General features: G+C 36.0%; 1 protein-coding gene across 1 annotated transcript in view; it reads right to left on the reverse strand.

The window, feature by feature from the left end:
* The window catches only part of ETV1 (ETS variant transcription factor 1), a 98,925-nt gene that overhangs the window by 21,707 nt on the left and 54,227 nt on the right, over positions 1 to 22,991 (reverse strand). The window contains exons 5-7 of the mRNA XM_049785697.1: positions 20,250 to 20,379; positions 16,245 to 16,433; positions 11,833 to 12,080 (exon numbers count right to left, since the gene is read on the reverse strand). Of these exons, the coding sequence (XP_049641654.1) occupies positions 11,833 to 12,080; positions 16,245 to 16,433; positions 20,250 to 20,379 (567 nt within the window). The remainder of the gene's footprint in view (positions 1 to 11,832; positions 12,081 to 16,244; positions 16,434 to 20,249; positions 20,380 to 22,991) is intronic.

Here is a 22,991-nt window from a genome sequence, read left to right on the forward strand (position 1 = left end):
TATTATCCCTATATATTGTATCCTAAATTATTCTGGTTTCAAATCTTAATTCATTCTCTAAATTGAATTATGCAGATTTAATTTAGGACAAAGTATTTTTATTATTTTTGAATGTTGTACTAAAGAGCTCTAAATATGTTACTAGTATTGGACAAAATCAGATTGCGAAAACTAAACTGCCTATAATTTGTCATGGACAAGTTAACGGTGATGATAGCTGATTTAATACACTGCAAAAATTCAAACCAGCAAAGCACTACTGTCATCACAATGCATTCTTAAATGTAGAGGAAATTAAACAAAACGATAGTCTACCAATATCCCCAAACTGCTAATTTGACTTATCTTTCTGTTCAGTAATGCTCACAAAAATGCAGCTATTAACTCAAAAGTTGGTTTCTCTGTCTCTACACTTAAATTTTAAATTTGTTAGGAAACTGAATATTCACTGGAGAAGTTTCCAAAGAGTTTGAATACAAAGTATAGTCTTGAATGTGCACCATTAAAAGACCTATCAATATTGCAATGATCAACGGATTTGATGTTGAACAATCTAGTCCACAGGAGAAAATGGTTGGCTTCATTTCTAAAAGTTACATCAAGCCATAGGAGAGACAAAATATTTGCTCCCACTAACTGAGATTGCTATAGTTTGTTGAAGTTTTATTCGAATAATGTGTAAATGTGGAATGACTTTATAATTGTACGTTTGAATGAGGAGGGAATATTCTTTTTACATTTGAAGATTCTAAATTAATTCCTGTAGCAATAATCAGTTTGGTAATGAAGCTTTCAACAAGTTTCCTTGGAAAAAGGAATAGATTTAACATTTTAATCAAATGTGATTTTGTTCCAATAAATATCCAAAGCAAAGATGGACTGACATTCACAGCTATTCACAAAGGCGAAGTGCCAAGTATTAAGTACTCAACCTATATGCTATCTATTGATGATGGTTGAAGATTTGGCATATGAAACGCCAAAAATGTTGAGTACATTATTGTTAAAAAAATGTGTGTATTGGGGCCGGGCGGTGGCGCTGGAGGTAAGGTGCCTGCCTTGCCTGCGCTAGCCTAGGACGGACCGCGGTTCGATCCCCCGGTGTCCCATATGGTCCCCCAAGAAGCCAGGAGCAACTTCTGAGCACATAGCCAGGAGTAACCCCTGAGCGTCACAGGGTGTGGCCCAAAAACCAAAAAAAAAAAAAATGTGTGTATTATCATATGTAAGTGCATGTTAATTTTGATTTTCTACGGAAATACTGAGCTGTACCAAGAACGAATGAATGACACCAACTTAATTTAAAAGCATTATGGAAAATGTTTCCAATGTTCTGTTTGTACTTTATTGTTTTGCTTCCGTTCATTCCCGGGCAATCTCACAATTTAGTGTTTAAAATTTAATAGTGTTCCTAGCACATATACAAGATGAACTCTATGAAGAAATGCTCATACAATGTCAGCTAAAGTTTAGCTTATCATTTCCATTTCTCTGCTGTTCTATATGCCCACTGAAAGATTTTACAAAGTTGAGCAAATATAAAGCCTCCTGAAAGGAATATCAGTGAGAGAAAGTTTGTGTATGCATACGCTCTCTTTATAAAAGAACTATACTAAGTGATAAACTCTTAAATATAATATTCTTTTAACTACCTAGAGTAAAAAGCAAGCATAGCAGCAAAAGGTCAGATTTCAGAGTTGAAAAGAGAGTTCAGTAGCTGTTTTGCCTTTAGAAGACCCACTCTTTGTTTGTTTGTTTTTGTTTTTGTTTTGGGGTCACACCCAGCAGTGCTCAGGGGTTACTCCTGGCTCTATGCTCAGAAATCGCTCCTGGCGGGCTCCGGGGACCATATGGGATGCTGGGATTTAAACCACCATCCTTTTGCGTCTAAGGCAAACGCCTTACCGCTGTGCTATCTCTCCGGCCCCAGAAGACCCACGCTTAATACCAAAACACTACATGGTCCCCAAGCAGAGAGCCTTGAAAAAGTACACCTACGAACACTGAATAAAGATGCAATTTGCACCAAGAAAATGTAAAAATTCTATAATCTATTTGTAGTCTGGTATAAAAAAGGTGTGACTACTAATTCACAGGATCTTGTGTGAAAAGAAAAAGTCAGAGTTGTCTGAACCATTAAGAAAGTAATAATGGGGGCCCGGAGAGATAGCACAGCGGCGTTTGCCTTGCAAGCAGCCGATCCAGGACCAAAGGTGGTTGGTTCAAATCCCGGTGTCCCATATGGTCCCCCGTGCCTGCCAGGAGCTATTTCTGAGCAGACAGCCAGGAGTAACCCCTGAGCAACGCTGGGTGTGGCCCAAAAAAAAAAAAACCAAAAAAAAAAAAAAAAAGAAAGTAATAATGGGGACCAGAGAGATGGCACAGTGGCGTTTGCCTTGCAAGCAGCCGATCCAGGACAAATGGTGGTTGGTTCGAATCCCAGTGTCCCATATGATCCCCCATGCCTGTCAGGAGCTACTTCAAAGGAGTAACCTTTGAGCACTGCCGGGTGTGGGCCAAAAACCAAAAAAAGAAAAAAAAGAAAGTAATAATGAATGAATTTAGTAAACTTCATATTTAGATGGGACTTTTATTAATACTATCAATAGCTATGTATAGGTTTATTGAACATGCACATACATTTCTTCCACCATAGCTTGGATATGCTAAATCTACTGCTAGTGGATTTTAAAAACAAAAACCAAACACTATTAGTCTTCATATGCTCTGCATATTGTTTGCAAAAATCTAAAGTATAGTAGTATGTATTACATATTCATAATTGTATTCAGCAGCTATTGAAATTTAAAGGCTACATATCATAAAAATGGCTATAGAATTTCACTTAGGAAATCCCTCCAGATGCTTGTCAGAGATTGGGTATTGGAGGAGTAAAACCTACACAAATACTCAGTTCCAATAAGGTTAGTTCTTAATTTGATAAGCTATTCCAGTCTGTGATGGTTTTATTAAATGAGGTTACAAATAACATTTTAAGGACAATTATAGGACCAGAATGATAGCACACTGGTAGGGCGTTTGCCTTGCACGCAGACTACCTGGGATGGATCTGGGTTTGACCCTCATCATCACATACGGTCTCCCAAGCCTCCCAAGAGCAATTTCTGAGCAAGGAGCCTGAGCATCACCAGGTGTGGCCCAAAAACCAAAAACCAAAAAAAAAATAAATAAATAAAATAAAGGACAATTAATAACTTTGGGCATTTGTTAGATATTGTTTTACTCTAAGAAGGAATAAGAGTTGCTATTGTAGAAAAATTCTGAAAGGTGAATTTTTGATCCTGAATGTCAAACTTAATTGTTCTCTTTTGGAATTCATAATAAAATCATACCAGTGGAAATTCTTTATTAGGGCTAGACCACAATTAATGTATCATAAAATTAACTAGTAAAATCAAACTTAATCCTTATTCTAATAAAAAAACAACAACAAAGGAAGAGAAGTTATTAACCTCTTTCTAAATAAGGGAGAAAGGATAAGGGAAAAAAGCTTAATATAATAAGAAAATAAATAAACAGTAAATCTAGGACTTTATAAAATAGTTCTGGTATTATACAAAGTTAGTGGTTTTACTTTTTTTAGAGAATAACAAAACTTATATATGAAGCAGTGAACTGTATTAAATATTTTTGATTGAAAAAACTGAAAAAAGAAGGTTCCCCATATGGGGAATTCAAAGAAATGTTTCTAAATATAAGTGAACTGTAAATAAATTACAATGACATGTCTGTCATATCTGTGGTTTTGTTTTCCTTTTTTTACACATATCTTTTAATGTAACATTTTGTCAAATTTTTCAGACTAGCAAAAACAGTTATCTGAGAATTTCAATGCTCACTCAGAACAATACAAAGCTTATTTACTTAATCTGACAAAAAAATCTTGAAATAACTTTAATTATACTAAATTATACTATGCACATTTGATGTAAAAAATATCAGTGAGAAAGATAATCTCTCTTTTTTTTTTAATTTAATTGCAGTTTCACCTTGGAGTGTTAAGGGCTTCCACCTGGTCCTGCACTCAGGAATCACTCTTGGGGGCTACAGAATATGGAACCTAAGCCAGACACCTATTATCATTCTGCCCCTAAAATTTCCCTTTTCTCTCCAGTGGTTCTCAAATAGTGGGGCACGCCCCCCGGGGGGGGTTGCAAGGCTCCATAAAGGGGGGGCGCGTTTGACCTCGTCAAAAACTGTCATAACAAGCTAAGCCCCATGTTTATGTCTCTGTATATCTCTGGAGCTGAGCGTTGCTGTGTCTTGCTTCAAACCCTGCTTCGAAAAGCTATGCATTGCAAAACATGCTCATTGCAGCAATTAATCCAGACATCACCTCTGATTAAAAAATCAGCTCAAATTATTTTTGTTTTGCAGGTTAAAGTTTTTTTTTAATAAAGATATTATTTGCAGTTTTCTTCTTCCTAGGGGGGCATGACAGAAAATAATTGAGAAGCACTGCTCTACACTATCAGGTACATTTACAATCAGAAAGTCTTTTAGTCAAAAATATTTAATACCAATATTGTAAACCCATGTTTACTCTTAATGAATGAATATCCTTTTAAAAATAAATATAATAAGTACGCACTACCTTTCTCATTCCAATTCATAAATCACACATGGAGAGATCCAAGCATATTTTTAAAATGGCTCATTTAATTTCAAGTCTCCGTTGCACATATAAAAACCACTTCTATGTTGATTTCAACATACTTGAAAGAGAGGTCTGGATCCAAGCATCCTAACTGCTTTCTTTGAAAGAAAGGAAAAATCTCATACTTTAAAAATATTTTGCCTTTCTATCTAATTCCCACCCATTTTATTTTCCATCCAAGTACGACTCACAAACAGATGATTGCTCCCTTCCCCCTTTCCTGCCTGTAAAATCTGAGTTAGACAAATACTGTGTGGCTGAAATGACATATTTGAATAGAATTCAGACCAACCAGTTCCTGTTTATGTTTCTGATTCAAGAATGTTGTCTTCCCATTCACTATACATTAAGAATTCTGCAAAGCCAGAAGTGGTGTCGGGTTACATGCAAGTAGGACCAATGAGGATTAGTCATTATTTCCAGTCAACTGGCCAGAGCAACAGCTGATGGAACATTATATCCTTCTGCTTTATATAAATGGTCAAGAAGGGGAGAGGGAGAGAGAGGGGGAGGGAGTGCGGGAGAGAGAGAGAAAAAGAGAAAGAGGGAGGAGGAAAGTATTTCCTTTCAGTCTCCATTTTATGAATGAAACTCCAGGCTCTACGGTGCCCATTCATGGAGGAGAAATGCTTACAGAATTCTTCCTCTCGGAACCAATCAGTCATGGGTAAAACTGATATGATTGGTTTCAGGCAGTCAGCCTTCCATTACGGACTTCAAATGCAGTCAGTCCTTGTCTGTTTGACCTGTGTTAATGCACGAGAGTATATCCAGATTGTAGTCTCAATTCTCAAATCAAATCACTCACCAACGCCACTTACTGTAACTGAAGATTTAGAACATACTTAAGTATTTCTTAGAAAAATTCAGAGTATAAACCAAAGGATGCTTTGGGGAGACTAGCTATTTTTGCTAAAAAAATAAATGAAGAAAACATATAGGAAAATGACTTGGCAATCCAAAGCCAAATCAAATTCTGAGGTCAATTTGTGATCTCTATCATAATCAAATCAATTAGGAAGGGATCACTGTCACTCTTCACAATGAAAAAATCTAAAAATTAGAGATAATGTGATCCAATAATCCACAAATGAGTGACTGAAGAAAGGAAAATTATCTTTGGATGCAAGTGAAACAGATAAACTGCAAACATATTTTGAAGGATCAATAACTCATTCCTTTAAATTCCCAAGGACTCCAATAAATGAAGTTTTAATAAAATATTTTTTAAATTAGGATTGAAAAAATAACTTGTTCATTACAGAAAAAGATGCATCTACGCCATGAACAAAAGATGCCTTTTAATGTAATAGGACCAAGATATGACCTTTATGAAGGTTAAATGCCAAGCACAAAGAAACACCGTTTCAGGATAATAATCACTGTTGCTCTGAAAATGACTAAAGATAGAATACTTAAAAATGTCAACAGTTCTTAGGGGGAGAAAAACTATTTACGAATTATTTGGAACTATTGGTACAAACACTTTATATATATATATATATATATATATATATATATATATATATATATATATATAAAATAGGTTTTATCAGTCATTTATAACTTTGTTCTTAAGTCCTGAGGCAGAAAGACACTTACAGAAAAGAGCCAACCATCCTTATGAATATGTCTCCAAAGATTATTTTTAGGAACTTTATAAAAAAAAAGGCCCCAATAAATTCATTTCCAAAACAAAAACCCTATTGATTTCTATTTTATGAGGCTGCAAAAATTACCTTTTTAGATCTGTGATTAGTGCTGTGATTCCCTAACTTTTGCTTTAAAAATATAACACAAATCCATTGAGGGGAATTCCAAACTACGATGAAATGAGGATTAGGTATTACTTTACAATCTACCCTTTGAGAGCTAAACACAAAATAACATTTCCATCATAAATATACTCCTCTCTGCCATTCTAGTCTCAAGTGGACTTAAACTCTGCACCCTAGTTTCATACTTGGGTTGTGCAATTCCACTGAATCTGTATGTCTGCTGTTGAAGGAAGGGAAAGGACTTAAAAAGGTACTATACAAAATACATTTTTGATTGTTAGTTGTTGTTTACTATCTTTATAGACTCATTTCATCAGCTCAGGATCATATGAAAATGTGAAAAGAGGCAAAGGGGTTGTGAGAAAGTAAAAGACCTGAAGTACCACAAGGCTCAAGAAAGTGGTCCCCGGGGGCAGAACATCCAAGGGGAAGAATAGGTTGATAGCAGGGGCTACTAGTAGCGTCCAGCTTAACTGGACATACATACCCCCTTTCTATTTGTCTGCATAAAAAGTCAGTTTGCAGGAGGATTCTAAGTGATTTTTTTGTTAGTTTGGTTATGCTTTTTCTTCCCCTGAAAAGGATGCAGTAGGTTTGGGAATCTTCGCTCTAATGGCGCAGGTTGGGCTTATGTGAACTTTGCCAGATGAAATTTAAACAGGTTCCTAGTTTTAATATTGCAAACATGTTGTAAATTTTTAATAAAGTTATTGGCTTGATCATTTTATAAGCACATATCATAATTTTACATGACGAGTACATAGCAGTCTCTTAAGTTTGTTTGGTTGTTTGGAGGGTTTGGGGCCACACTGTGCATTGCTCTGGGGTTAACTCCTGGTCGTGTGTTCAAAATTAATTTTGGCAGGCTCTGAGGATCAGAGGATGCTGGGGATCGAACCTGAATTGGCCATGTGCAAGGCAAATGCCATACCCAACCTGCTGTGATATTGCTGTGGTCCCCAGTCTTTTACACTTCCACTGCCCTTCATCACAGCCCCAAGGTGATAATTTCTTTTTGATAAATTATGATACTTGGGGGCCAGAGAGATAGCATGGAGGTAGCGCGTTTGTCTTGCATGAAGAAGGATAGTGATTCGAATCCGGCATCCCATATGGTCCCCTGAGCCAGTCAGGAGCTATTTTTGAGCATAGAGACCAGAGTAACAACCCTCTGAGCTCAGCTGGGTGTGACCCAAAAACCAATAAATAAATAAATAATAAATTATCATACTTGTAAGAAACTTGGGAATGCTTGCTTAGGTCAAAAATAGACTTAAACTCTTTACAATTACATCAAAATATACAAAAATGTCCATACACTAAAAAAAAAAATCACCTTTTAAAATTATAAAAAGGTCTTTCAAATGGAAACTTTCCCTATATGTTTTATATATTTGCAGACCTTCATAAATTTTTAATTATTTATTTATATATTTATTGTCTTTTTTGGCCACACCCAGCTATGTTCAGGGCTTACTCCTGGCTCTGTGCTCAGGAATCGCTCCTGGCAGGCTCTGGGGACCATATGGGATCACCAGAAATCAAACTGGGTTTGTCCTGGGTCGGCCACATCAAAAGCCTTACTGCTGCACTATCTCTCCAGCCCATTCATAAATTTCTGATGATAAAAAGTTTCTACTAATGTGCAAAAAACACCGTTCTCATCAGATTTTAAGCCATTTGGTTTTATCAACAACAACAACAAAAAATGTCTCATTTGAAGTTCAATATGACACAACTCAAATAATCAAATAATCTGAGTGCCAGGTAAATCTGTAATTCTGTCTGTTCCCTTTTAAGTCGATCTCCTGAAAAATTTTGTAGGATAAGTCATTTTTGAACGGTTGATAATTGCAACTCTTGACAATGTTTGCATATATTTTTAAAAGGAAATAAAGTACATTTTATCATAAGGACTATATGGTTACCTATATTTTCCTATGTGACAACAGTGGACATTAAACAGTCAGAATATATTTCCAACAAATTAGGCAAAGGATGCCTGAAGCTGGAAGGCAGATCCTAACAGCCTTGGATGACAGCAATAGAGTTCATTGGGATATGGTTGCAGGAATTAAACCTGAGATCACTGAATTGCCCTTTCCGACAATTTTTCTTTCTTTTATTTTAACTAGACTAATAATGCTTAATCTGAAAGTTGGAAAAATAGAACCGACGTTACCTGTATACAAATTGTGAATTACAACGTTTTTCTTTTGTCTAATCATTATAGAGAAAACCAGAATCAGAGCTGCATGCTAACATACAAATGAGATCATCCTGGTTCTTGTAGGTTATTTTGCATAACATATGTAATTGATGACTCAGATATTGCATCTGTTAAAATTGGAGTGTCGAGAAGGAATCTGAACTAGATGAGCTCCAAGATTTAGGAGCCTGTGAGACTCTTGATTTCTTTCCAAATTTTAAATTAATGTTAATATATTTTGGAACCACTGTTCCTATGAATTCAATCACAAGAAAGCCTCATCCGTACTAGCAGTAGTAGCTTTAGTACACACCACTGAAACACACAAACATGTTCTTTGGCAAACAAGTTCCAGGTTCAGTTTCTCTCATTTTTGACATGTAGCATCCTTTTCCCTGAAAGTTTTATTGGCTTCCCCAACTTCAATTAAACTTTCTCTACCACATGGCTAGGAGGCATCTTTTAATTAATTAGTCACAAAATAGGTAGTGAGTGCTAGACAATCACTACTAGTAGTGATTGTCCATTAAAGCAGAAACTCCTTTAAGACTTTTTGTTTTTGTTTTGTTTTGTTTGGGGGGGGGGTCACACCTGGCAGTGCTCAGGGGTTACTCCTGGCTCTACGCTCAGAAATCATTCCTGGCAGGTTTGGGGGATCATATGGGATGCCAGGATTCAAACCACCGTCCTTCTGCATGCAAGGCAAACGCCCTACTTGCATGCTATCTCTCCGGCCCCAGCCATTGAGACTTTTTAATACTATACACCAGGGGTCTCAAACTCGCGGCCCATGGTACAACATTTTGTGGCCCGCGGCCGGCCTTTAAATATTGCAATATTCGCTTACTGAATAATTGCAATAAAAATCGCATTAGTAAAAAAAAAAAATCACATTAAACATTCGCATATCCCGAGCAGTTCCATTCGGGATATGCAAATGTTTAATGCAGTTTTTTTGCGATTTTTTTCTTACTAATGCAGGTTTTTTTTTTTTTTTTTGTTTTTGGGCCACACCCGGTGATGCTCAGGGGTTACTCCTGGCTGTCTGCTCAGAAATAGCTCCTGGCAGGCACGGGGGACCATATGGGACACCGGGATTCGAACCAACCTTTGGTCCTGGATCGGCTGTTTGCAAGGCAAACACCACTGTGCTATCTCTCCGGGCCCACTAATGCAGTTTTTTATTGTGAATATTTGGTAAGCAAAATCCCTTATGTGGCTCTGCCTCACCCTGACTTTGCCTCCTGCGGCCCCCAGGTAAATTGAGTCTGAGACCCCTGCTATACACACATAACATAGCACAACATACATAGCACTGCAAGGGGTCTCAGGAAATGAATGGAAACCCAAGGGAAACCCAAGAAGTCATATACAGATTTCCCTCCCTCCTCCAAAGCAATCCTTGGAACCAAACTCATTGAAAATGAGTTAGCTTTGCTATTTATAAGACTATAAATGAAAGTCTTAGTAGTCTAACTAAAATGACTGAATGTCTTAAATATTTCTCATTTCTATACTCAATTGGCAGATATTTAAAATTACAATATGTATAATGTCAAAATAACAAAAGGATTTATTAAATATAATAGAACACAAAATGGAAATGCCCTATGTCATTCATTTATATATGTATATCTATATGCCTATATGGTTGTTAAATAAGTAAACTATCAGCCTCTTTAGCATATTGAACATGAAACATTTTCATAACGAAATGAAAACAAGATGTTAACATGCTTCTAACTTTGCATTAGGCACTTCCTCCAGATAATTCACACAGCCATTAAGATAAGAGATCATACTGAATTCAGGGAGGAAAAAAAAACAAATAGCAACAAGGAAGAAACACCACCAAATTTATAAAGTAACTTTAGGCCATTAAAGAACAGAAGGAAAACAGTAATAACAGTTGCATTATGAGGCTATTTAGATGTTTGTGTCATAATATAATCGTAATGATATGGTTTGGGTTCACAAAATCAGCCCTAAGTATCAGTTTTAATCTGTGTCTTCTGATAATTTTATACTTTTCTTCCGAATAAAAATGTCTACCCTACTAATATAATATTTTGCATTTCAAACTTAAATAATCGGCAGTTGAAATTGCATTCCTGTAATTATAATTATAACTAATAGACATTCCATTTCCCATGTCATAATTAATGTCAGGCTTTATTACAGTATAATCATGCTGCCTTTTTTACCTACAAAGCTTCTTTTATTTTCACAACATTTATGTTATATTAAATTAAGCAACAAAGTTCTAGAGAGCTCTGAAAGGTCAACCTTTGAGTTCGTGACACAGAGTAAACTCTGAAGTGTTTTTGTATTGTTTTAAAATTCCAATCATTTTAAATTTGTTCAGCAGCAATAAGTAAACACAGAAATCAATGGCTCAGTGACAAATGTACTGAATTTCCTTAAAAGGCAGTTTTTTTAATGTGCTTCCACTGAGAATGGAAGATCTAATAACAACAAAACAAATTATCTATCATACATTTTTGGTTAGCATATCAACAAGTGTCAACTTATTGGCACCAATGTGTTGGCCAGAAAATACCTTTTAACAACCAAAGATTAATAATTTTAGGCCCAAGTTCCACTGTTACTACATTTCAAGTTCTTCGAAATATACAACTTTGATATCTAACTATTCAAGCAAAATATAAGCTGTATGACAATAGTGAATTCTTAGAAGTCAAGGATGTTACAATCTTATCCCATTTGAGAACAATTTAGAAGGGAGAAAAATAACTGAAAAAGAACATTTTTAACATTTTTTAAATGATTAATGTTGTGATCTGGGACCCACATCTAGTGGTGCTCAGGCCTGACTACAAGATCTAACCACAGGAGTGGTTATGGGAATTAGAGACAATTAGACTAAAGGAGGCTGTGAGGGTGTGTGCAACTTCATTAGTAGCCTTCATAAGAGGAAGAGAAAGCAAACGATGTTCATGTATTTCTCACACAGGCACCCCAACGATCCTGATCCCCAGAACCTACTAGAAGTGAGCACTGAGCACAGGATCTAGGAGTAAACTCTGACCACTGATGTGTAACCCAAACACCTCCCTCATCCAAAACAATTTAAAAAAAAGAAAGAAAAACCAAAGTGATAAGCAAATAGTGTTCCCAAATATCATTCAATTAAAGCCTGGGCTTACCTGAATCATATGCAAAATCTCTGGGTTCTTGTTTGATCATTAGCGGAGGGGGAAAGCTTTGGCTGGCAGTACCACCAACCATAGAGTTGTGTTCATACACGGGATCATGATATTCCTGCTTAAAGCCTTGGGGTGGAAAGGGAATGTTTGGTTCAGACATCTGTCGTTGGTACATGGGTCGTCCTTCCCTTGGCATTGTTGGCAAAGGAGGAAAGGAATGACAAGGCTCAGAAAGCTGGCGGCGAAATCTGGGAACAGAGAAGACGTGATTTAGTTAAAATGGTCAAGTGTCTCAGCTTTTAATACTCCTGTGCAATACTGAACTGTTTGATTCAAAAACATGGTATCAATTGACTCGAAGTATAAACCCTTACCAAAACTATAGTTTTAATTTCCTGCATCAGTAATACTGTGCATTTTATTCCAAACATAACCTAATTTGTGTTTTCCTTTTAATTAATCTCTTTCAGAGCCATATCAGATATTATAAGTTAAAGCGTGATTTCAATAGGGATAGTACAGCAGATCACCCTAACAGCTAAAACATGAACTAGTCACGTGTACATCTTTCCTTGAAGAAGGTTTATAATTACCTAAATATATGTGTGTATACAACAAAGTGAATAAAAAGTCTATAGAGCAGGCTCTAATTCTATTACTAAACTGTATCAGCAAATGAACAAAAATAAACCAAAGAAACTATCATTTTTTAATCCAGTTGTCATGGTTTTTATAATCAATTATGAAAGAATATAAAGTAGATATTCCCCAAGACAAACATAACACAAAAGCACACAAATGAAGTATATCCTTAAATCCTGAATAGTATTATAATTAACTTTGTATTTTAGTGAGTAATAAAACTAAGAAAGAAACTGAAATTCAAATTCGTTTTTGCTTGGTTTTTATTTTGGGGGGGTGGGGGTCATCACACCTGGCAGTGCTCAAAAGTTCCTCCTCGCTCTGCACTCAAGAATCATTCCTGGCAGACTCAGGGAACCATATGGGATGCCAGGGATCAAACCAGGGTCAGCGCGTGCAAGGCAGAAAACCCAATTATTGTAAATCTCTCTGGCTACCCAAATAGGGTTGTAAAACACCACATCTTTATTGTCAACAGTAACAAATCACACATTGGCTTCCAATAGTTTTATATAAAACATGATATGGATTTAAAAAAAAAAAGCATGAAACATACAGCAAATTACCTAAAATGCAAACATAGAATTTCTATGTATTAAGTCACAGGAAAGTTCTAAGGCAAATTTGTCAGGTTCCATCTAGGCTATCCTGTGTAATGATTGGCTGAAACACATTCATTCAACTGTGTTTCTTATTCGTAAAACATTGACCCACCACAAAGATATGAATTAAAGATTTAAAAGTGCTCTTAAAAAAATGCCCCAACAGTGATTAAAAATAAACTACTCAACATTTTGATGAGTAAATATAAGCCTATTAATTCTTCTCCATTCCACTCTATCCTTACTAAAAGCATTCCTGAGACTTGAATTTGAAAAGTTAAATATTTAATTTTGATAACATTAAATAAAAAGAAGGTAAAAGCTCAAGAATGACAAAGCAACTACATTATCATTTTGAAGAACACTCCATCTCTGTGTTTTAACCTTAGTCTCTCAGGATGTCATAGAAAGCCCTGAAATTTCCACCTAGACCTGTAGAAAATAAACTTAGAAATTCGGATATTGCAAAAAACAGTAAGGCTGACTAGAACTGCCAAAAAAAGAAACACAAATTATCATTAAGAACTGTCAAGGAGTGAATCAGAAAATTGTAACTTGAAGTTAAAATAAGAAACTGGCTTGCTTGGGAAGCCTTAAAAGGAAGTTAATAATACTGAGACCTAAAGCTTTTTAAGGAATCAAGTTATTTTTTTTTCTTTTGCTATTGTTTTTTGAGCCAAGCTGACTGCAGTTAGATTGGTAAGAGTTATAGTATACATCAAATACAAAATGCCTCTAGAAATCTCTAAGTCTAAGAGCCCATTCTTTTGAACCACTGACCAGTGGGAAAGGAGAACTCAAGAGTCATTAGGAAAACTTTTTCATCATGATCATGGGTTATGGAATAAAGAGTAACAGTAGTAGTAAGTGGTAGGGAAGATAGAGGAAAAAGACAGGGTTCTTGCACAGTGGATTCAAGGAATAGTGCCAAAAGGTTGGCCCAAAAAAGCAGTTTGTCTGAAAAAAGGACACAAGGTACAGCCCAGTTGGCCATGAAGCATTCCCAGAGAGAAGGAGGGGTACCTGGGCCAGAAAGAGCTCTTTGGAAAAAGGAAGTGATTCCATAGCAAATTTGCCATTTATAACCAAGGGACTGTTGTTTGGGGCTTGAGTCATCCAAGAAACCACCTCAGAAACATAAGGCTCCAGAGCTTTTCCTGCAAACGGCCAGCTGGTCTTGTCCTCAAAACTCAGTAGGGGGCACTGGGAAAAGACCCCAAGCTTCCCTCTTTGAGTTCCGGGCCGGCTGTTCTCCATCTCAAACATTTGACTTCAAGTTGAGAAACAAAAATGGATTTGGCTCAAGAATTTCATATGAGGTCACCTAAAAAGTAGGCTTGTTTTTCAGGCCCTTTCTTAAGGAATAACTGCACCAAAAGCCAAAGAGGACAAAGAATAATTCTGGTGATGTGAAGGTCAGAAACTCGGAAATCAAAGGTGTGGGAAGTTAGCAGAAGCGAGTAAAATAAAACTCGCTTTTTGGTTCCTCTTATTTCCCCCACTCTAATCCTGTACAATGTGTGCCTGTTTAATGGCCAACCCTGCAAACAGATCTCTTTCATCTGTGTTTACAAAATTGTTTACACAGATGCTCATACCATTCTCCAACCAATAGGATGAGAAAGGAAAGACAATAAGAAGCCTCGAATAACTCAACCACAAGAGGATGAAGTATGGGTAACTGATAAAAAAAAATCCATCTTAGCCTCACATGAGAAAGAATGCTTTCATCTCTAAAAAGGCAAGTTACTACAGTTTGATATTGAACCCTATTTGATGTCCTAATCAATCAAAAATAAAATAGAAATATACCCTCTGATTTTCTCATTGGCCAGTGGCACTTCATTTGGCTCATCTATTGCTTTGGAAGATTACGTTGACTGTGTCATTTTTACAACAGTAGGTTAAATCCAGTTTTCCCCTGCCTTTTTATTGAATCTTGAGCAATTTGCTGAGCTGAGTTATGCAATACAGCACCATTAAGAGTAAAACTGTTTGTTTATTATTTGTAAACATATACTAGGAAAGATAAGACTCAAAATATAATACTTTTGGATGTTTTACATTTTACTACTAGTTATGCTTAATATTATTTATACCTATCTTATCTGTCCAATGCCATGCCATGCTACTGTGTATCATTTACAACTCCTTATTCTGGCTTATCACAGTAATAGTTTGTAGTCAGCCACAGGGATATTTACATCACAAACTCATCAAATATTGTAGACCAGACCTGTGAGTTTTTCTTGCACAGAGTCCATTAGATATTTATCAGCACAGCATTCACTATGTATAAGTATAGGACAGATGATAAAATTAGGATTCTGTAAATATTCAAACTTTAATTTAAATATGAATTGGTTCCTTTCTTAGTGTCCAGAATCACTCCTTGTATAGCTTCTTTAACTAAAACCAGTCCAGTTTTTGTTCCACTTCTTGCCTTCCTCCATTTTCATAAAGCTAATTCATATCTGAAGCTGAAAGAAAGTACAATGGGTAAGGTGCTTGCCACTCTCTATAGTCCCCTGTACCCTGCCAGAAGTGATACTGGAGTGCAGAACTAGGAGTAAGCCTTAAGTATACACCCCCAAGTAAAACAACTATTTCAAATTCATCTCTTTAATTTTATGTTTTCTGTGTCCAGTATCATGCATATAAACATTAAATACCCATCATTTGAAAATGATAGAAAATAGTTTTGATTTTGATCAAGTAAGTTCTACGCTGCATAACTATGTACAGCTAAACTGTTCTAAGGTAAAGAAACAAAATCCATAAGCCACGTACTAAAATTAGTCTTCTACCTTTATAGAACAAGTACACACATATGCTCATAAAAATAGGGTGCTCCAATTTAAAGTGTAAGTGGAGCATTTTCATTTTAATTCAAGCAATGGGGAAGAAAAATGTTCAAATGTCAGTAGATAGATTAATTCCCCATTTTAGCAACTGATTTGAATAGTTATATAAAAGGAATGTTTGTAAATGACCTTCTCCACAAATTAAATTATCAAGACAGAGTAAGTTCTTTCTACAGATCATTTGCATACATATGCCACATTATTATGCTCACCTTAAATCTGCTATTAAACTTAGAAAGTGACTCTTGGAATCGCTCCCATGAACACTAAAGACAGTTTTAAAATGACAGTCTATCCAAGCTACCTGTGGTCCATGGGGTAGCTGTTGTCTTGGATGGTCTGCGATGAAGGAAGGTGAGCTGGGAATACACGGTCAGGTTTCGGTGTGTGAGCTGAGTTCGGAGATGCATGGTGCAGTGGAGACACTGGAGTGCTAGATGGTGTTGGGGGGTTGGAGGGCCTCATTGCCACTTGTGGCTTCTGATCATAGGCACTAGCCAGAGGAAAAAAGCAAAAAGAACATGGATTAGCTCAACCAGTTAAGTGCAACACAAAAACACTTTCCAAGTGGGAGATCTCTCTGGATTAGATTCCAGGCACATGATCCCAGAGTCAATGGTAGCCACTGATTACTGTCAGGTGCGACTCTCAAAGATCCCCAAATGCAAAATACCACCACCTGAAATGAAAATAAGGAAATTTCATACAGAAGAGAATAAACAGAAAATAGGTTCTATAAAGACAGTTACAACTTAGTTAAGGAAAAATCACTCTCAATCTATCTGAAAACAGAAATCTTGAGCATGAATACATCCCCTGGCCAATGTTAGATCAATGTTTTTAAATTATGAACTATCTCTAACACTATATGTCTTTATTTTAAAAGATTTTAGAACAAAAGCTAACATCAATTTAATAAGACCAAGAGCATCCCTGGCATTCTTTAGTGGTAGAATTTTAAGAAGAAATGCTTTTGCTTTATTTTCTTTCTATTCTATAAAATAAGTGATGCTTGATATTCACCTCCTTACATAGGATAAGAAAGATTAATTAAGGTAAATAAAACTATCTCTACTTAAACTCACTTGGAGTTTAAGAATGGGTAAAGAATAATGCTCTTAAAAACAAAATCCTATTATCATAGTTTTACTTCTAAATAGAATCACACACACAAAAGTTTGTTTTCTATGCATCGATTTAAAGCTGTGTTAAGGGCATATTCACAAAAGTGAAATAAACTAAAACATACTGCATTAAAAACCTACTTTTCTTAATTTTTTGAATAAAAAGGTAGATCTAGGTTAAATGCTAGGTTAAAAACCTCTAAATAAAAATGTTCTGCAATGAAATTTTTCTTCATGAGATTCTTTTGAATTGAAAGTAATAAATCATTCTGTATTATACTTTACAGAAGAGGAATATGCTTTGTGCGTCTACTCTGGCTTTTGTTTAACTTAATTTTATTGAAGTGAGATTTGTTCATCAAAATCGCTTTAAAACAAAGCCAACACTGATAATATGTTTACATATTGGCTTTACCAACATTTCTTTTTTTTATTTTATTTTATTTTATTTAAACACCTTGATTACATACATGATTGTGTTTGGGTTTCAGTCATGTAAAGAACACCACCCATCACCACTGCAACGTTCCCATCTCCAATGTCCCAAATCTCCCTCCTCCCACCCGACCCCTGCCTGTACTCTAGATAGGCTTTCCATTTCTCTCATACATTCTCATTATTAGGACAGTTCAAAATGTAGTTATTTCTCTAACTAAACTCATCACTCTTTGTGGTGAGCTTCCTGAGGTGAGCTGAAACTTCCAACTCTTTTCTCTTTTGTGTCTGAAAATTATTATTGCAAGAATGTCTTTCATTTTTCTTAAAACCCATAGATGAGTGAGACCATTCTGCATTTTTCTTTCTCTCTCTGACTTATTTCACTCAGCATAATAGATTCCACGTACATCCATGTATAGAAAAAAAATTATGTTTGTTTGTTGGGGGGTCACACAGACTATGCTTAGAGGTTGCTCTTGATTCTGTGCTCAAGAATCACTCTTGGGCCTCCAGAAACCAAGTGTTGCCATATATCAAGCCTAGGTCAGCTGCATGCAAGACATGCCTTACCTGCTGTATTTACTCTAACTCTTTTACATATATATATATATATATATATATATATATATATATATATATATTGGGGAGGGTTGGGTCATATCCGGCAGCACTCAAGGATTACAACTGGCTCTACACTCAGAAATTGCTCCTGGCTGTTTCGGGGGACCATATGGGATGCTGGGATTTGAACCACAGTCCTTCTGCTTACTCTAAGGCAAATGCCCTACTGCTGTGCTATCTCTCCAGCTCCTCTTTTACCAATATTTTTGAATGAAAATTGAGCTCTCCTATAAAATAATTCAGCTGTCTCATTTCCATCTATATAAAGAAAACAGATTTATCTTTTATCCCAAGATATTACTTTCCACATATATAAGTTCTATCTTGAGATCTATTTTTGGACAGAGTGGAAATTTTTTCTATGAAAATTATTGGTCTTCATAAAAATGTCCAAATATTCAGACAATTCCTTGACTGTTGATTTGTGGATATCAGCTACATTATATAAATAGAAAGTCACAATTCTAATCAATGGCGAAATGCAACATTTAAAAATTCTGGTTGATTTAATGAATTAAAAATTCTTCAATATATTTATAACTTTTCCCTGAATATCTCATACTCAGGAGAAAATGAAAAGGCTTGTTTCTAAAAGATTTGGATTGATGAATACTGTTTACCTGAATTTTAATCGCATCCCTATAAGAGTTTTTTAAAATAAATCATCTTCAGTTTTAATGGAACTGGCTCATAATTTTAGACTCTGCTGAAACTCCTAGAAAAGTATCTAGAAAAGACTAAATTTTCAAGACCAAACAGTAATAGAATATGCAAGCAGTGGTCCACTACTAGGAGATCTGCACAAACAAAAATATCTTGAATCCTATACATTTTGGTTGTAAATATACCGTATTTTTCCGGCATATAAGACGACCCCCTAATTTTACAGTTAAAACATAGGTTTAGGCCTATATTCGCTGTATCAGACAGAAGTTCCTGTGCTGCAACTGTATCTTCCACAGTGAGCCAATCACAACAAGCAAAGATCCAAAGGTTAGACTGTAATAGACTTCCTCTCTGACTCTGGCCCATCTGAGCAGGCTTTTGACAGTGTAGATTCGGGTCCAGAACATTGTCTAATTTGCATGCATAAAAAGCCTGCGTGGATTGGCTGAGTCAGAGGGGCGGTCCGAGCAGCCTGGCAGTGATTGGTGCAGGATCGAGTTGGAAAATTGTTTTGTGGCAATATTCAGACAATTTTAGCAGCATATTAAAACAATTTTTTGGGATATACTCGGCGTATTAGACAACCCCCGATTTTCGGTTGACCTTTTTGGTTTCAAAAATCATCTTATACGCCGGATAATACGGTATATAATAAAAATAAAGATATAAAAAACTTGCTGGGATCATAAGGTATGATGGACTTTTATCAGTACAATTGATAAAATAGCAAATATTTACTATCATTTCTATCAACTTCCAAATAAGTGTGTAAGAACTATGCTTATAGTGTAATTAAGAGTAAGGATGCTCAAGATAGAGTGCTCAACTTTTCTTTTGGCAATTACAGATCAATAGGGAAAGTATTAAAACATAATTTACTTTTAAGAGTATTTAATGACCCTATATGTTATCAAAATTTCTAACAAACGAACAATGGTACTTTCTTTGCTCCACCCTGATTACCATCAGAACGAACAACTAGCTTTTTAATGGAGAAGAGCCTTGGCTAAGCCTTATAAAATTCAAATTTTATTGCAACTTTCCCTGAATGCATCTTATAGATCATCTGCAAAGCTTGTCAGATAACTAATGTACTGCTTAGATCTGCCAAATGTTTCATTTTTATCTATAAACTCTAAAGTGCATAATGCATTTGTTCTAATAAGAACTTCAATAGCTCTTCGTGCCAAGAAGACCCTCTTCTTTTCGAGTCCAAGATGCATCATGATAACAGGAAAACGACTAATGTTTGGAAGGAAAATTAGTGCTTTAAAATGATTCAAAAAGTGTAGCATAGGATTGAAATAGGTTCGTCAGAGTTCAGTTAAATGCATTTATTTAATTAGCTGATGATGTGCTAAGAAGCAATTCTTATGACTTGAGATTTTATATCATTATGGAATTTGGTTTTGATAAGAAAGACAATCCTTGACATATAAGTATAAGACCGCTTGCTTTACCTGACATTGTACAGGCACTTTTCTCCATAGCTGAATTTAAAGGGCTGTTCTTGACTGCAGGCTGAACCGAGTTCTGAACAGGGACTGTGGGGTTCTTTCTTAATTTTCAGTGGTAGGCCATGAAAAGCCACTAGAAAAAAAAATCACAAAAATGAAATACATTTTCCGTACTTAGAATATTTATCTCTTCTACTTCTCAATGCATTACATACCCCACCAAACCCACGCATAATTTGAAATCCCTTTAGACTTCCTTCTCATGTGTGTATGTATGTGTGTGTGACAAAAGGTATGCTTGAGCTCCCACTACCTAAAAATCTCACTTATAATGTGCTCAGATACATGATGGTTTTTCATACATTTCAAAACATTTCAGAATGTTGTGACTGACAAAAGCTAGAAACTATTATTCAAGAATTAGCTGAAAATCAAAAGTGAGTTGAAGCACCATGCCCTACTCTTAACTTTTTGTTGACTTACTACTGTCTTTTGATCCATATCCAATAATGGTAAGGGCTTACTCTTGGTTCTACACTCATAGATCACTCCTAGAATAACTCAGGGGAACATATGGGATATTAGAGATCAACTCTGACCTCTAAAAAGATCTAAATATAATGGCAACTGCACAGTGACCATAGAAAATCCAATTAAAATTCCAATAACAAGCAATGCTGTGGAGGAAAATGAACAGTTCTGGATGAAGTGTGATAGTACAGAGGCCGGCAATTGGTGCAAGCAGTTAAACGTCTGCCTTTCGCGCCTCTAGCCTAGGATGGACCACAGTTCAACCCCCACCCCCGGCGTCCCATATGGGCCCCCAAGCCAGGAGCGATTTCTGAGAGCACAGCCAGGAGTAACCTTTGAACATTACCAGGTGTGGCTGGAAAACAAAACAAAACTAAAAAGAGTGATAGTAGAGGAGAGAGCACATGTCCTGCATGGGGTCAACCCCAATCAAAACGCAGCACCTTCTGGCCTCTTCAAACAATGCCAGGTACAGTGCTAGAGACCTCAGCACTACAATTTGTAACTCTGGAACATTATTTCCCCAGCACAACTGGATTGGCCAATCCTCAGGCCTTCACAATTAACCACATTGGCTAGTTGGTGTTAAATCTTCAGGAGGGCTCCAGGATTTCCTTGGCACCACTAAGAAGGTCCTCTCATCTCTCTCTCTCTCTCTCTCTCTCTCTCTCTCTCTCTCTCTCTCTCTCTCTCTCTCTCTCTCTCTCTCTCTCTCTCTCTCTCCCCACCCTCTTTCTCTCACACACACACACACAAACTATGAGGTCAATCATCTTGCAATAAATGGATATCACATTACCTGCCTACATGCTTAACAAGATAGTGATATGAATGAGAAATATGTGAAAATGTCAAATATAATATAGTATAAAACAACTATTCTATATCACATATGTTCTTATTTTTTAGACAAAGCTATCTACTAATGCTTACTAGAAATAAAAGAACTATCATATGAATGAATATATATATATTTATATATATATTTGAGGATGAACTGTAAGTATAAAAGCAGTAACACTAAACACTCATTCTTCAAGTAAAATTGAAACATACAATTGGAGATTTGTATGTTTGTATAAATTTGAAGTTTTAATCTCAAAGGAAGATTACCAAGTGATCAGGTTAAAAAAATAATCAATCCAGAAGAATGATTTATTTTTTATGCACACTATTCACAAGTATAATGAAACTAGGGTCACACTCAAGATTATACTTTCTAGAGACTTACTGTAATACCTTTAGAAACAAGAATAACACAGACTGTTAAGTGTATATTATATAAAAGATATAAGAGAATCTGTGATTTATGATACAATACAATTTTGCTCAGGAGCACAGTACTATCAATGTTCAAAATCTTGATCCTCATGTAGAATTTTAAAATAAGCATTTAAAGTCTAGAATTATCTAGCTCCAAAAAAACAAGTGCCACTTGTCTGGATAGGCACATAATTTTGACAGAAGAGATTGGAGCTACTATATTTGAAATTATTATCATCGGATAAAAAATGATTAGTGATCCAAAGACCAAAATAACATTAACCACATGAAAATACTCTGTAAATTAGGATTCATCCAAGTTAAGAGATTATAGTGAAAGAAAATCTAGTATAGAAAAAGTGGAAAGTACACTCTAGGGGGTTCACAACATACATCTTGTCATAAAACTCAGAAAAATAAAAAATGCACAGGGCTAGAGCTATAGTACAGAGGTAGGGTGTTTGCCTTGCTCATGGTTGGCCCAGGATGGACCTTGGTTTGATCCCCGCATCCTTTATGGTCCCCCAAGCCAGGAGCAATTTCTGAGGGCATAGCCAGGAGTAATTCCAGAGAATCACCGGGTGTGGCCCAAAAATCAAAAAAAAATTGCTGTAAGTTCAAGAAACATGAAAATTAATCCATAAAAATGAGCAAAAGAGCCAAGAACATGGCTCAATGTGGTAGAACATATCCTTAGCATACCAACTACTTCATCAGCACTCTCAGTATAACACTAGCAGCCACTTAGCAATCCTGGGCCTGAGTATTGCAGTATTGGACCTCACCACTGGCTGCATAGTCAGGCCACACAGGCTAAGTAATTGGTTGTGGGAGACGGCCCTATCTTAAAAAAAGGCAAAAAGGATGAGAGAGATCCTAGTATGATCTCAGCTAATCTATATGTTCATCAACTGCCATCACCAGCAAGAGTGACTTATGAGCACAGAGCCA

Source organism: Suncus etruscus, chromosome 13 (assembly GCF_024139225.1).
Source record: "Suncus etruscus isolate mSunEtr1 chromosome 13, mSunEtr1.pri.cur, whole genome shotgun sequence".
NCBI classification, from domain to species: Eukaryota; Metazoa; Chordata; class Mammalia; order Eulipotyphla; family Soricidae; genus Suncus; species Suncus etruscus.